Source organism: Coffea eugenioides, chromosome 3, assembly GCF_003713205.1.
Source record: "Coffea eugenioides isolate CCC68of chromosome 3, Ceug_1.0, whole genome shotgun sequence".
In the NCBI taxonomy this organism is placed as follows: domain Eukaryota; kingdom Viridiplantae; phylum Streptophyta; class Magnoliopsida; order Gentianales; family Rubiaceae; genus Coffea; species Coffea eugenioides.
The window spans coordinates 2,132,559-2,149,138 of record NC_040037.1 but is presented as its reverse complement, the minus strand read 5'-3'; the positions used below and the strand labels follow the sequence as shown (position 1 = coordinate 2,149,138).

General features: G+C 37.2%; 4 protein-coding genes across 4 annotated transcripts in view; 1 reads left to right on the top strand and 3 right to left on the bottom strand.

The window, feature by feature from the left end:
* LOC113765166 (tubby-like F-box protein 3) overlaps positions 1-412 on the top strand; it is a 28,373-nt gene extending 27,961 nt beyond the window's left edge. Inside the window, exon 6 of the mRNA XM_027309250.1 lies at positions 20-412. Coding sequence (XP_027165051.1) covers positions 20-190 — 171 coding nt within the window. The 3' untranslated portion in view covers positions 191-412. The remainder of the gene's footprint in view (positions 1-19) is intronic.
* Positions 413-1,819: 1,407 nt separating this feature from the next.
* On the bottom strand, positions 1,820-5,062 carry LOC113764839 (inactive beta-amylase 9-like). The gene is made up of 3 exons (XM_027308855.1): positions 4,515-5,062; positions 2,967-3,449; positions 1,820-2,885 (listed from the first exon to the last, which is right to left on the bottom strand). The coding sequence occupies exons 1-3, from the start codon at positions 4,782-4,784 to the stop codon at positions 2,016-2,018; spliced, it is 1,623 nt and encodes a 540-aa protein (XP_027164656.1). The 5' UTR covers positions 4,785-5,062; the 3' UTR covers positions 1,820-2,015.
* A 3,479-nt stretch (positions 5,063-8,541) lies between these two features.
* Positions 8,542-9,918, bottom strand: LOC113766811 (basic proline-rich protein-like). Its single transcript, XM_027310961.1, has 2 exons — positions 9,574-9,918; positions 8,542-8,969 (listed from the first exon to the last, which is right to left on the bottom strand). Exons 1-2 carry the CDS (start codon positions 9,663-9,665, stop codon positions 8,681-8,683), a joined length of 381 nt encoding a protein of 126 aa, XP_027166762.1. The 5' UTR covers positions 9,666-9,918; the 3' UTR covers positions 8,542-8,680.
* A 1,090-nt stretch (positions 9,919-11,008) lies between these two features.
* LOC113764507 (probable serine/threonine-protein kinase At1g54610) lies at positions 11,009-16,129 on the bottom strand. Its single transcript, XM_027308426.1, has 7 exons — positions 15,028-16,129; positions 14,605-14,889; positions 14,188-14,505; positions 13,365-13,592; positions 12,671-12,771; positions 12,225-12,342; positions 11,009-11,760 (listed from the first exon to the last, which is right to left on the bottom strand). Exons 1-7 carry the CDS (start codon positions 15,430-15,432, stop codon positions 11,476-11,478), a joined length of 1,740 nt encoding a protein of 579 aa, XP_027164227.1. The 5' UTR covers positions 15,433-16,129; the 3' UTR covers positions 11,009-11,475.
* Between the last annotated feature and the right edge of the window lie 451 nt (positions 16,130-16,580).

Here is a 16,580-nt window from a genome sequence, read left to right as displayed (position 1 = left end):
AGTCAAGAACTTTCAGTTGGTAGCTTCACCTGAGAACGGCCAACCCGGGCCAGAACACGAGAAAGTCATCCTCCAGTTTGGCAAAGTAGGAAAGGATGTATTCACAATGGATTATAGGTATCCAATCTCGGCTTTTCAAGCGTTTGCCATCTGCCTTAGCAGCTTTGACACAAAGATTGCGTGTGAATGAAGAGGAGTTTGATAATTATCCTTGTGTATTCTGTGTGACCTGCTTACAGTCTAAGGCATGCTTGTCTTTTCATAATACCAAGTATATTTCTGGAGTAATACACATACAATGTAACATAATTAACTCTGGATGCTATTCCCCAGATTGTACAGAGCATTAGTGTTCCCTTTGCCTGTTTAGTCACAGTTATTCAAAAAGAATAGCTATTTCTTTTTTCTTCAATCTCATCTTTGCTGTTTGATGTGTCTAAATGGTTTCTGTTGCGTATAATATTCTAGCTAAAGATTTATGGATTTCTTTTCGTGGAGTACCTCCACACTGTTGTTAAGGCTGTTCAGTTTTTCTGATTGACGCATATCGATTTCTACCAAGTCTTCTATGATTGTTGTGGCTATCCCTTCCCCGACCTGGGATTCTCCAGATACAAATTCCTTTTTATTTTCATTTTATTCTTATTTTTTCCCAGTGTATTGGTAAAATTCAACAGAAGGGTAGACAAGAATCGAATGCAAACCTTTGCTTTTTTTGAGTACAACATTTGCAGTATGTCGAGATCATCTTGCTTTGTTCAGTTCTTGTCGGTGCAGAATTCCCAGTTTTGGCTGGTATTGTTGCTTTTCTACTTCGTTTGAAAGCGAAACTAATTGCATAATATTTGTAAAGTCAGTCAGGGATGAACAAAAGGATGACGTTCCTTGTGTCACTTGGGAGCAGATGGTACGTTGGAAACAAAGGCCAACCCATCTTTATTTTACCGCCCGCCACCTTCTATACAAATCGCAGCTTTCATCTTCATCAGAGAAATGACAAATACCAGCTTAGCTAGATTCTAAAATAGGTCGAAGTCATCGTAGTCAAGTTTTTCTTTGTTGTTAGGAAACGTGATGAAGGATACTAGGGAAACTTCTCCAGTTTTCCTTCGGTTATTTTTGTTTGTTCGTAGAAGGGGGAAGGAACAGACAAGGGGCGACAGTGAGAACCAAACTTTCTTGACAATGATGAAGGAAGACCCTTTAGGGAGTAGGCGAAATATCACCATCAGTGCTATATCTCTTGACGATCTACCATCGATGAAGAGAGGTCAGTGCTATCTCGACAACTTTCCATCGCATATGTGCAAGAAATTCAAAAATCAAGACAAGCCAAATATTTTTTGACCTCCCTTTCAGCTAACTGAGCTAACAGCAGGGATTTGATCGACGGGCGACAGCAGCTGATAGTAGCGCTTAGGCCTAATTCCCCTGCCCTGCTCAAGGATCAAAACGGAAAAGACTTGCACACCCCAAGACGAAGAATGTCGCATTCGGGGATACAGCATGATGCCATTTTGATAATTGAAGCTGATGATGTACATCCATCGACCTAGCAGATGCAGATAAGCAAGAAACTTAAAAACTTAATCACGAGCCATTGAATAAGTACCCTACCATGTGAGCAACTGAAGATGGGAGAGTTATATGTTTGTCTAGATATGAATTCTTAACTGAGCATAATGTCTAGAAGTCTGCAGTACGCCAATAGAAGATAGACGGTGCAACCATCCTAAACATCTTCAAATGCTTGTAGCTCCAATCTCCACTTAATCAGACGGATGAAATTTTTGGCTTCCTGACATCAAACTAAAGGAAGTTCACAAAAAAAAAGGGGGAAATATTATTGTATTCCTGGAAAGTAACAAAAGTAGTACAGCAAAATAACCAGATATCTATTAAAGTTCAGGACAGTTTCAGAAGATCCGAACCATAGTTCTATCCGATGTATTAAAATTACATTCTCGACTTAAACGGGGTGTCTAACTACTATATATACATAAAATATCACTACTCTAAGCAGCCTGCATTTGGACATTCTTTTCAGGAAGAGATTCTGCAGAATCAACTTTTTCAACCGGCAAATCATCTGAATGCAATTGTGGCTGCCTTAGATCTCGGACAAACGCTGTGAATGAAGGAAAATGTTCTGGAGAAAAGAAACTAGCCCCCATTCTTTGATACGTAAACAAGTCTACTGCATTTTCACCTGTCAAGTTTTTCTTGATCTGTTGGAAACCACTAGGAGAACCTGAAATCCTTTCATTTTGGCCAGATATCTCAATTCCATACTTTCTGCAAGAGAATATGATTTGTTCAAGTAATGACTCTGGACTTGACCGGGTTTCCTTTGGCTGGTCCTCATCTGCCAAGTCTATTCCAGGCAGGATAGCCTTGCATGAATTTCTTGAGAACACTTCTATGATGCCTTCATATCCATCTCTATTCACTGTATTATAGATTCCAGCCATTAGCTCCACTGGGTGAGAACGGGTTTGATACCATGAATGCATTAGTGGAACCTTTCCAGAAACTGCGATTGGGACATCGCTAAAAGTTGAGGAAGCAAGGGAAAGCAGGCGATCTCCATGAGAAATTAGCTGGCCTGCATACCAGGAAAGGAAAAAATCACCATATTGTGACTCCCATGAACCTCCATGCTCCTTTAAAAAGCCACTAGAGGTTGCCAATTCGTTAGAGCTCGGTGCATCATGGGGACCACTAAGTCCCCAAAGAGGGTTCCCAGATGCTTCTGCATGCTGCTTGAGATGGCTCAGCATGTTTTTGTCGTAGCACTGGAATTCTCCAGCTCCTTGACTTTTGGCCGGTTTATGGTAAGAAGGATATCGAAGTTCACCATCTGGTCCAAGACCAATTGATATTCCCTATAAAATATCCCAAAAGACCAGATTAGGGACAGTGTACAAGTATTAACTGCATAACTGCACTCTAAGATTGCTATTTACCGTTATTGTAGAACCCATAAATGATGAGAATGAAGTCTTGAAGTTCTCACAAAACTCTTTGTAAACTTGAATTGGAGTCTTTCCATCAAAAATAGGAAGATCATCCACACTGAGTGATAAACAATCTTTGCAGCGCTGTCCTGAACGATCAGTGAAGTAAATATCAGGTTGAGATTCACCAATCTGAGAGACCCATTCAGGCAGTGGAACACGGGATTCTTTGCAGGCATGGAAACAAAGTGAAACATGAAGCTTAAGGCCCATCTTTTGGACCATCTCTGCAACAGAAAGATATCCTGCCCAATTGTACTGCCCCCTAGCTTCTTTCTCAGCAATACCCCACCAGATGGGGAGCTCTACTCCATCAACACCCAATAACTTCAGAGCTTTTAATCCAGCAGCAATTGCTCGTGCATGATTAATCGTATTAGTGCTTGACACTGCATCCAATGGCAAGCCAACATACAACATCAAGTTGTTGTCCTGCACATTTTCATAAACGAATTACACAACTGGATGAGCTTATCCATTTAAAGCTAGTAAAATATCATGTATGTTCTAACCATAAAGTTCAGTATTAACAACACTCATGAATACTCAGCCACAGAAAAAATATTGGGAAAACCAAATACTAAAATGGCAACTTTGATCAACTCAAAGCTGTGCTGCTAATTGAGTAATTGACAAATTAAGACAACATCTGAGGGAAAAAATCATCACGAACTTAACTATAGCGTGTTTGTCTAAATAATAAGAGGCATGTCAACTGACTCGTGCGTCAGAAAACCTTGCACCAGAGACCGAACAAGAAATCTAGTAATTTGCAACCGAACAAAAAGTGAGATCTATTGTTTATTTTGTCTCTAAACGGTATTAAACTAATGTTACCAAAAACCACCAGTTTAATTTACATGGAAAAATTCGCAAACTCTAGGATGTATATCTGCCTAAAATTCAAAATCCAAGATGCAGACGAACTTAAGTACTTCTCCATTTCACATCCAACAAACAGGGAAACTTCAAAATGAGGAGTGATTCCAGGACCAAAGGTAGACATTTTCCTAAACCTTCATGCTTGAAACGAAGGCAAAATTCCTCCATGTTTTAGTATTTCCGATTTCCTTCCGTCAGTAGTAGATCAGCCTGAAAACATACAGCACAAAATAGAATACAAGTGCTATTTCTTCCTTCGTTATTAAATGTTCAATGTGTTTTGTTTGGCTTTGGACAGTCAAAGCATCACCTTTTCCAGACTAATATGTCCTACTAACACTTAAAATTTTCAGAAAATTTTGTCTGAAATTGGAAACTATTTTAAGAAAAAGGGAGGACAATCACCGTAAAATAAAACAATCACAAAAACGCTAAATTTTAACCGGGCAAAAAAATCAAATAATTACTTCAAATCCAGAAATGGAAGAACAAGAGCAAGCTACTCCAATCATAAACCAGGGGAAAAGTCAAAGACCCAAACTTTAACCTCAATCATAACCAAGGTAAAAACCAAAGAATACGCTGATAAAATTAAAAAAGAAAAGAAAAACTTACAACTTCAGATCTTCTCGTCCCAGAAGCTTTCTCGGATGTAACAGCAGCTTCAGTTTGAGCAGTAGCAGAAGCTTTGACAATTAAAGGGAACAAATATTTTGAAGGCCACGAGATGCTGCTTTGACCAACAAATAATCCTGAATATTTCTGTGAAGAAATCTTAGCAAAGTTCAAATTTTTAGAAAAACTACATAAGCCAACCTCTCTATATCTCAAATCCACCCTGCCAAGATTGTTAACCTGAGAGCTTCCAATCACTGAAACCTCCATATTTATGTGTAAAAGCTGCTTATAGATAAGTAAACCTGATAATTTAAGCTATTCAGAAATTATACAAGCAAGAAAAACTGACAGGAAAAAAAAAAAGATGTTGATTTTTATGGGTAAAATTGGAGCTAGAAGGCCAGAAATTCTGAAAGAAATGGTGGTTTTGATAATTACTTCTGACAATTTTCAGGATCAAGCAAAAGGGTCTTCTGGGAATGTTTGAATTGTGTGAAAAATGGAAGGAATTCAGGAGTATCAATTGATGGGAGCGTAATCAATATATAGAGGAGATGACGAAAAGGAGATAACGAAGAAAAAAGAAAAGTAAAGTAGATAAGTGGGCCATTTCTCTATTTCTTTTGAAGGAAAAAAAGAAGAAAAATGGAACACGTGTTTTGCTTGGGCAGAAACAAACGGCCACCACATAAATTTCCTACACCCCACAAATTTGGAAATTTCGCTTCAGCTCTTTTTTCAATTTTCCTTTTTTTTTTTTTTGCTTTTTTGTGTAATTTTCTCATCTTTTCTCTTTTTTAATGTCCCTATAATCTCAGTTTTATTCCTAAGTATTATCAAACTTGTTTAATTCCTCATGTTGACTATATATTGTCCGTTCAACTGCTTGTTAAAGAAAAACTAATTGAAGATAAAGAAAGAATTTGTACAAAATAAATTAAACGGATAGAAAAAGTTAAAGATTTGAAAGTGATTTTATTGACCTTCCAACAAAGAACAATCAACTAGTTGGAATTCAACCAAAGTATTTACTCATCTTTGTTCTAGATTTTATGCATTAGTATCATATAGTTGAATTTGTCACCTTCCAATATGTAGCACAATCCATTGTGAAATTAATTATCTTGGTCATCTTTTATACATTGCTTACTTAAAACTCCTTCATAAAATGTTTAAAAAAATGGTGCATTGATGAAACTTGAACACATCTGAAAATTAAAAAAAAAAGTTATTCCGATTTTTTTTTGGGGGGGGGGGGGATTTTCATTGTTAATTAATAAGGAGAAACAAAATCTTTTCACCATAAAAAGAAGGAGTAGTAGCTAAATTCAATTTCCAAATATAAGAAAGTCCGCACCATCCTAAAAAAAAAGATTTACATATTTAGCTTTGCATTTAATTTCCCTAGATATTCAATAAACAAAGGACATTTGTACTTGAGCAATTGTATTTTTCTTTGGCAATTCTTTAAGCAATTGTATTCTGGTGTCAAGACAGAATATACCACTTGATGACACTCTCAAATCAAAACGTGTGAGGACTGCAGGATTCTTTTTTCTTTTTTTTCTTTTTTTTTTGGTGGATAAGAAAAAGACACTGCTGATTTTAAAAATAATAATAATTAAAAAAATTAAAAGAGTAAGGATCCAAAGCCAACTTATGCCAACCAATTTAACGACCATTGCATTATTTATTTGCTTTAGCCATCTTCTTTATTCTATGCATAATAATTAAATAAAGGAACCATCACAGTTGGCCTGACAGTTGGCTAGGATTTATGGGATAAGCTGACTCATTTCCATGCCAGACATGACTCTGTGGATCCCTCCTGTATCCGTACGACTGTTTTCAGTAGATTCTTCGCCTGAAGGATCTGACCATTGATAGCCCCGCCACGTAATAAGACATGGGCTTCCAAGTCTAGCTGCCAATTGGAAAATAACACTGCCACAATAATAATGATGATGATGATAACTGCCATTATCAGTATCATGGCTTCATGATTGGACTGTGGATAATGTTACTGTATGACGTGTCATTGCTTGCATTGCTTGTTCCAAATTCGATGTACCATGAATCCATGTTGGAACCAGGTTGGAAGCTTCAAATGATCAATCAAAAGTAGAGCAGTTAATGAATTTCTCCTAGCTCCAAATGATCAATAGGAAGTAGAGTGGTTAATGAATTTCTCCTAGAATAAGCGCCTGCTAATAATCACTCTTTTATAAAGTTTCTCGTTTTGCACAAATTTGGCTCGGCCTGGCAGCATTTTGTAGGCAAGTTATGTTTGTGGGTCGAAAGCGAAACTTAAAATTAAGTGTAGGCGTAGTAGGTGAATACGAGTGATTCAAATTTCTGCATTTGTAGTAAAATTTAAAGAACGTGTGGCAGTGCACCTCTTTGATTCAGAAATAGAAATCAATTCCTTTAATCTCCCCTAATCTAGTTAGGTCCTTTTTTAGATAAGTTAGAGTAGGAGTAGAGTTAATGTATAGAAGTTGCCGGTTGATAAAAAAAAATGTGGGTCAATTATGGAGAAAAAAAGAACATATGTATGTCAATTGTGGAGGAGCAAAGCAACAATATATGCTCATTAAATGTGTAATTAACTCTATCATTACTTTTTTTTGGTGGGGGGAGGGAGGATGTGAATGGAGGTACACCATACTTTAGAAAGAATGAATGGCCCTTGTAAATTGTTGGAATTAGTGAAGGGATAATTAAATATGCAATCTACTAATTATTTGAAAATATCTAAATAGTAAAATAATTGATGAATCACAAATTCAAACAACTCTCAAATTTTTTAAACGATTTAACAGATCTATTTTGAAAGGATTTCAAAACATTCGTCAAATCTCTCAGTTCAAATGAAATGTGATAGTATTTGCCTCTTTGGGATGGCCAAGTGCCCTTAGAACATCGTTCCGCCCTGCCAACCAATTGTATAATTGATTTTCCTCCGGGTACGAGCCAAATCAATGGATAGTGTTTGCCTCTTTGGGATGGCAAAGTGCCAGTTTTGTATTCCGGCGCCGGCCATATCAACTTGTCAAGTGGTTGCTGGTACGGCAAGCAATTCATCCTTCCTTTATCCAAACGTCTATTATAGTATACGTGGAAAATGGAGATGGATGACAATATATAATATATAATATATAAAAATGAAGTGAAACCACTAGTGCTTGTCTGGAGGAAAGCCCAAGTCAAATATAAATGCTGCGATATTGAGTTTGACGCATAATCAAATGAACCCATTGGCAACCAGCAGCCTTAGGCCGGTGGCCAGGCGAACTCTTGACTCCCACCAATTTGTCACATTTGTGATTCTTTAAAAAATCCAACACTTGTCTGGTCTGGTGATGATTCTGTTTTCATTGGTCGTCCATAGGTCCAGTTGGATCTCCTCCTAGTTAGATTAGGATAGAATAGGAGTAAGAGTTGGGATAACGATTGACAAAAAAAAAAAAAAAAAGAACCCATTGGCAACACTGAATTTCTTTTTACTCTTTTTTTTCCCCTTTTCATTGCTAGCTATTATAACTATAATACTAATACTCCCTCCGTCTCAAAATTTTGGTCATATTTTGGGAATTTTAACATTTTATCAGTGCTTTAATTGTAATGTTTGGACTTTTCTTTCTTTTTTTTTTTCAATCTTACCCCTCAAAATTCAAATTTGAACTTGAATGTAAGATGCATTTGATTAAAAATAGGGACAATTATATCCAAAAAAGAGATCAGAAAGAGTTTTAACTTTCTAAATAGGACAATTATTTTAAGACATTTTAAAATGGAAAGTAAGACAAACTATTTGATTACATTATGAGTAATGTTATTTCTAATCTTTCGGTCCAAGTCATCTGTTTAGTTTAATGCCACGTCGTTTCTTATGCTACGAAACATATTATGGAGTGTTTGGATACAAAACTTATCCTAAATAATATTTCGCTTGCATCATAAACACATTTTTCAACCCATTTTTTTATATTCCCAATCACCTTTTTATCTCACATACATCACATCACAAAAAAGAGCTACAGTAATTATTCCAAATAATATTTCAAATAATACCCTATCCAATCATGGGTGTGATTATATGACTCCATTGGACATTTCACCAACGGTCAGAAGAACCATTAGAAGCCGTCATCATCAAGTCTTCACCATCTTGGAGGGCCAGCGGGAGGTCCACCGGGCCCAGGGGGCGCATAAGGTCCTGGAGGACCAAGTGGTGGACCATAAGGAGGCCCTGGAGGGGGAGGAGGAGGAGGTCCTGGGGGTGGAGGAGGAGGAGGAGGAGGAGGAGGAGGTGGTGGTGGTGGTGGTGGAGGAGGAGGAGGGGGAGGAGGAGGGCTAGGTACGAAAGATGGGCTGGATGGAGGCCCAGGATCTCCAGTTGGGCTTCCAAAACACTCTTTCAGTAGCCAACAGCAGCACAAGATGTAGAAACTGCATGGGCAGGAAAAATAAAAAATAAAAATTTACAGTATAAAAATCAGAGGCCATTTACTAGCGCAAGGTGCTATTCTGGAAGGTTTATTCACTTTTCATTTTTTTTTGTCTAGAAATATTTAGATTTTTGGATGAAAATTCACATTTGAAACCCTTAAATTTGAAAAAAACGTCATTAGTAATTTCTTGGAGGAACACCAAAAGAATTTGCTAGTGTTGGGAAATAAGTGTGTTTGGATATTAAAAAACTGACAAATATCGTTATACTTGTATCATTAACACATTTTTTAAATTTTTTTTTTTTGCATGTTTACAACTATTTTTTTTTATCTGACATACATCACAACATAAAAAAATACTATAATAATTATTCCGAATATTACTGTATCTATCTAAATATAATACTAGTATTTCTCGGGCACCCTTCCCAATTAGTTTAACTTCGTGCACTCAAATTAGCTGGGAGCATTTTGGAGCAAATAAGATTTCAATTAAATCATGACAAGAAATTTGAAGTTTCCTAGCAGTTTTAGCAGCATTGTAAGAGTTAGGTCTCAAAGTAAAACATTTTGGAAAAATGAAGAATTGGGAGAGGACTGACCAAGAAGAGACCACATTGCACAACTGCCCAACAAAGCCACCAGAAGACGACCCCGGGCCAGCTGACGGAGGAGGGCCGCCTGGTGGACTCATCCTACTGTTTTTCTCTCAAAGGTTGCAGCCCCTAATTTGCAATGGTCAGTTCAGTGTTTTCTTTACAGAACTCAGAGCTAGCTGGAAGCTGGAAATGGAAAAGGTTGTCCAACAAGTATGTTGAATGGTACGAGTTATGGAGCTTTTTAGCTCATGCAAGAATCACTGGTGGTGCTCGTAGCTTTGTATGCATTTGGAAGTTAAAGGCTTCTGAGTCACTTTGTTTTGCCAAATTTCAAGCATGCTCAACTACTAATTTACCTGCCTTTCAACTTCTGCCTGTTTTTCCCATGGACACCTACCTTTCTTCAACTTACCAACACAGATGAACTTACAACATTACTCAACTTACCAACACAGATGAACTTACAACATTACTCGTCTAGAGTCTACTCGGTCAGAGCTGACAAATCGACACCTGTGTCATTATAGTGAAGACAGGGGTAACTGGGGGTGGAATCAAGACTCCATGTGACAAAATTGATGGGAAAATAGCTAAATGATAGGTTTTGCTTGCTTTATAGTTCACCCCAAGACGTGGAACAACATTTTTTTTTGGGTTAAAAACAAAAAAGTCCCATGTGGTATATCTAATACATAGAAAAACTTCTCGTGGTTTCAAAACATATAAAACGACACCTCATGTTTTGAACTAAATTATAAACTAACAGAATTCGTTAAATTTAACGGAATTCGGTAAATTTAACGGAAAACTTAACGGAATTCGGTAAATTTAACAGTAAACTTAACGGAATCTGATAAGTTTAACGGCTGAGACCGTCATTTTCATTAAATTTAACGAATTCTATTAGTTTACAATTTAATTCAAAATATGAGATGTCTTTTTATATGTTTTGAAACCATGAGAGATTTTTCTGTGTATTAAGTATACCACAAGAGGTTTTTTTGTTTTTAACCCTTTTTTTTCCCTTATTTGGATACATCAATGGCTTATTTATTATGCATTACTCAAAGTTTGTATATGAATACTTGGAAATTCACCACAAATTCTGGTGGAAAAGAACTGAGCAGAGTCATAATGCTATTCAAAGTTGTTGTTACATCTATGTTGGCTCGTTGTACACAAGTCTTCACAGAAAGAGACTAAAGTAAGGCAGTTTCAATCGGTATACGGAACCGTGGCTCATATTCATCACCAACTAAATTCAAGTTGGCGACTGAAGAAAGACCAGCACATCGGAGTGTAATTATTGCCTGCTGAAGCACTTTAAAAACTGATTGAATGAGCTTTAGTCTGCCCCAACATTTTTATAGTGCTCATGCCATTACAGGGCCAATATGGCATTCATGAGCCAAAAAACTAACTTTTACAAACTAAACAAGCAAAAAGAATCATAACCTTCAACTTTCTAAGGGATGATACTATGATTGTTGAAACTCAAAAGACGAGAATTACAAAGATTTTTATGGTCCACAGAGATAGGGAGACCAGAGTCACATATACAAGAGGTGATGGAAGGAAAATCTGCAGCAATCTGAAAATAGTAACTAAAATCCTGGAATTGATGGTGTAAACAAGTAAACCTAATATTTAAACCCTCATTTGAAGAACATTTACTAATTTCACTGACCTAAATAGCATTCATTAATGGAAGTGAAAAAAAAAATTAAACATGTACATTACTAGATGAAATTTTCCTCTGTTCAAAAGAATAAGATGGATTGAAGGATAGTTTACCTCAGTATGCAGTTTGACAATTTAACAGCCTAGATTTAAGGCACTATTCTGCAATTTTCTTTGCATAATCTTTTGTTCTCCCTCCAAGCAAGTTTGAAAACTAACACTTTATTACATCTTTTCTTTCTTTTTTGTACGCCAGTCTTTCTTTGATGGTTTTGACTTTCTTCTAGCAGAACCGTTAGTAGCAGGGTCCCCCAGTGGGCCTGACCACGTTTGTATTGGCTCCTTTTCATAAGAAAAGTTCATAGAACTGAATGGGACATCAGAAGTATCAAAGGCTGAATCAATGTGATGTGAAGAACCGAGACGATAACCAAGTGTTCCATCTTGGTGTGGTGGAGGAAACTTTTCACTCTTGCTCTTTGCATTTGCATGTGTAATTAGACGCCGTCTCTGTTTCAGGGGGACAGAAAAATAAGCTTGTCATTTTGAGTTGTGAAGGAGCATTTTGAAGTCATCAAACAATTGCTTTGATTTTCCTGGAAGTCAAAATCAGATCAATATGTCTAGGCAACATGTTTCTAAGGTGTTTCCAACGTTTCAGGAAAATCAGGACACCCACTGTAATTGTTCAAAACATCAGCAAAGAACTCCAGCTATTTTTCTCTCTTTCATGATGCAAACATGATTTTCAATATTCATCCACCACCAAAAAGAAGGGTGGGGGAGGGATCAGAAGGCGATGCAAACACAAAAGTACTAGCAAAGATTTCAAATTTGAATTGTTGAAGCCGGAATGACAGTAAAATGAAAATAAAAATACACAAGATATTGCTGAAAGATGATATGTTATTGACTTATTTGTGCTGTCTTTATATTATTTTATTTTATTCTGTTTTGTTTGTTGCTGCACTTACATCAATGTTGGCTTGTAGCTCAGCATTGGCTTCCGGAGCAGGAATTGCCCTCACTGCACGATCACGCATTCGTGATTTCTTTGTACCATCGACATTGACTCGACCAGCAGCTCTTAGTCTGCAATTCGAACAAGTTATTGCAGGTAATGTATATAACATTCAGAAATGTTAAAAGCAAACATACAATATACATCCAACTTCATGTTACTCACCAGATTGGATCCCAAGAATTCAACTAGCATATTGAATTTTTTCATAATAGTATTAATTACATCAGGTAATTATTATACTTTTGCGCAGACATGATTATAGATTACTGAAGCAAGCAAACAGGCACAACTAGAAATGCACATGGATGAATTTTTGTTTAGGAAGAAGGGGCCCATAGTAATATCAGCAGACTCAATAAAAACTTGCAGACAACAGGAACTTCAGTAGGCTCAAACCTTCTAGCTTCTTCATCCCGCCGTTTAGCATCCATCTCTTTACTTGGTGGATATTTTGGAAGACTGGAAGGCTCACAAGCATAAGGTTTAGTCGTGAAAAACTGAAAAAAAAGGACACGCACACACACAAAATAAATGTTAGCATGATCCTCGCTGAAAAGTTACAATATATATCAACTTACAAACCTTGAATTAAAGGATCCTACTTGTATTATTCTTGAGAAAAGTAGGAAGGCTACAAGGTTAGGCTAAAATGTAGTGTTGAGGAAGTTGAAGAATTTCTTGCTTCTTATTTTATTGTCACACACACACACACACACACACATATTGTCCTTTTTGTGGTCTGGGGCCGTGGGAGGGGGGAGGGAGGTTATTCTGGTCTACTTACATATATATATTGTCCTTTTGGTGGTCCGCAGATTTGGGAGGGGACAGGGACGTTATTCTAGTCTACTTGTACCTACATTTCAACTGTGTCAAATTATACAACTCATTTATGTTGTTACAGAAGCGTAGTATCTTGTTATTCAAAGGAAAATCCGACATTTTTATTTCATGTGAAGCTCATAGCTCCAAGATTACACTTCTATTAGTAGCTAATCTGACCAGAGAACTGGTTTGACTTTAAGATCCACAATATGAAAAATCATGGCAAACATAAACAAAGAAATATAAGAAAGAGATAGAAGCTCACTTCTCTATTTAATGCAGCTGTTGCAGTTTGACGTTCAGCTGGATCAATTGCAAGTAGAGTCTCAATTAACGGCAGTGACGAAGGTGGGAAATCCTTAAATGTTTCTGCTATACATCGTTTATATGAGTGTTGTGGCTTGAATATGGTTGCATGTGGTAGTTTTGACTTTTTCCAATACTCTTCCGAAGGTGAACCACATAGCTTGAATATCTTGTGCAGCTGTTCGACCTAATTGTTGCAAACATATTCAATAAATTCATTTACGGCAATTTTTAGGCTAGCTACCAAAAAGCAGTGATGCTCTAAAAAATGCAACACAATAACTCTAGCAACAAATTTCAAATTAGCCACAGAAGCTATCACGGTAATTATGGTGAACGCAAATAGCACCGGTACCAGTATTCTTGTTTATGCGGTCAAGATAATAAGATCCCTATCTGATATAAGTTGAATTTATTATGCTTACTGTCGTGCTATAAGAAAACCTCATTGCATGTGAGCTGACAAATATTCAACAGGTACAGAAACTGTGCAAATCAACACCCAACAATCAGGACGCAACAACTTACATTCAGATTCAATGTAACAAAGAACTCTCTATGTAAGTCACTTTTCTCTAGAATAGGAAGCTAGGTTTGAAGTTCAAATTCAAGAGATTCATGGAAGATTCAGTTGCCAGCCTTCCAGATAAAAATTTCAATGGAAGCTGCAATATTGTGCTCGATCACTATGGTGAGAAGTAAAACAAGCATTACAATGAACTTATTTTGTCATGAAAGAACACCAAATTAATGTGCAGTTGAATAAGAAAGTCAAAATTTACCTCAGTCCGACCTGGCATTATGGGCTTCCCAGCCAATAACTCTGCTAAAATGCAGCCAGCACTCCAAAGGTCCACTCCTACACCATAGTACGTAGCTCCAAGAAGAAGTTCTGGCGGTCTGTACCATAGAGTAACAACCCGGCTAGTCATGGGTTGCTTGTGATTAGGATCGAAGAAGGAAGCTAACCCAAAATCAGCAATTTTTAAGACTCCTCCACCGTCAATAAGAAGATTTGACCCCTTAATGTCACGATGTAATACATGACGGTTATGGCAGTGTTCAAGCCCTGACAGTAGCTGATGCATGAAACACTTGACCTACGTATTCATCATTCGTCGAACGAAAATAAGCAACACTGTCCAAACACTTCCAGCTAAATGCTTCAAATGATAGCAAGTAAACATAAAGAATGGTACCTGAGGTTCTGTAAACTTGATCCCTGGACTTGCAGCCAGCCCTGCCAAATCATGGTCCATGTAATCAAACACAAGGTACAAACTGCATGACATCCTCGAGGTCACTAGCCCTTGCAACTTCACAACATTAGGATGATCCAAACGGCGGCAAATCAAAATTTCCCTAGCCATGAATCTCACACTCTCAGGCTCCAAATTATCAAAGCGCACCTTTTTTAGTGCCACAATTTTCCCTGTTATCGAATCTCTTGCTTTGTACACATTGCTATAAGTACCTTGCCCAATCTAATAGCAACAAAAACAAAACATGCAGAAATGCAATGACCAAATCAGACATTTATTTTCATTTTCATTAGAAGCAAATAATGAGTCATTAAATCCAAAAACAAATCAAGATTGCCAAATTAAGTAAGCATAGCTTGCCTTGTCAAGTTTCTCAAAAGTATCAGCCCGCCGAGGAGTCCACCCATTGATTGCCTCCCCAGCCACCGCGGAGAGCCACGAGGGCCATCCTGCGGCCACTTGCTCTCCGTGAATATGCTTAGGCGGATTACTTAACCTCGGATTCGGCCTAGACCGCCTCCTCTCACCACGTGGCCGAGCACTTCCATCCTTCTTTTCCTCATGATCTCCACCATTTTGAACTTCACCACCACTACCTCCTCCTCCCCCTCCTTCCCCACCACCAACCACCCCAACTTTCTCTCCCCTCTCTGATGACACAGCCAAATCTCTTTCCCCCTCTTTCTCCCTTCCCTTCCCACCTACCACCACCTCTCCACGAGGTGGTCCTGAAGATGAAATCTGCTTACCAAATACACAGCCCATCTTTCCCAAAATTTACCCCTCATTTCTCATCAGACTCCTGACTCTTTTTCCCTCTTCCAAATTCCCAAAACTCAGGACTTCAAAATCAAACACGAGGAACAATCTGACATGCAATGCACCTAAAAACTTACACATCACAAAACCAGAAAACCAAATGGGATTTTTCTAAGACGGCAAATATCCACAAAGATTGGAACTTTACACAATACTTACACCTAAGACAACATTTACACAATGAATAAGCAGATGGGGTAGGACTAATACTTTAGTATATGCAACTGAGCAATAATAAATACTCTTTCAGCTACAAAATACAAATATACAGCTAAATTTCGAGCAGCTGAGGACATATAATGAGATAAATGTACATTACAGCAAATAATGTGAGTTGTTGATTGAAGAACCCTTAATTTCTTGCCCAAGAAAGTAGAAGCAGCAATGATTTTGATTTAAGCCCACAATTTATGGCGGTCAAAAAAATGTGCTAGCAGCTAGTGCACTAGTATTCAAGGAAGGTAAAGGCAAATGTAGAGTAAAACATTGGTAACTTTAAGCCTTTATGAGGTTCTTTTCTTCCTTTTTTTTTGGTTCGAATTTAAAGATTGGAATTTTGTATTAGTGTTACAAAGTTGAATTCCACTGTGGAGAAAAGAATAAAGTTATTGGATTTCTTTTTCTTTGTGGAAAATAAAAAATGGAAGAGTTGGAAAGGGGTCTGTTGTGTATATTATTGACTGACAGAGACTTTAAGGAGATGCGAGAGAAAGAGAGGAGAGACGGACCCCGGGGAAACCAACAAAAACAAAAAATGGAAGGCGATTGCGACGGCTTCAAGTCTCTTCTCAGCTTCTACCTTTCCTATTTTTATCTTTAAATAAAATTGATCGACTAGTATATACATTTTAATCAGACTCTAATAATAAAAATTTGAGAGTGGGAAAAAACTTTAGATTTTTCACTCCAACTTTTATAGCATATACTTGCGCTGATTTTCTTTTTTTTTTCTTTTAAGTGAAATGTTGATGTACTATTAATCTATTTTATGATTCTAGTCTATCATTAATTTTTGGACCTAATATCTTTAAGCAATAATGAAGTACATATAATGAATATCTGAATTTTTTGAAGTTTAAGTGAGCTAAATTTCC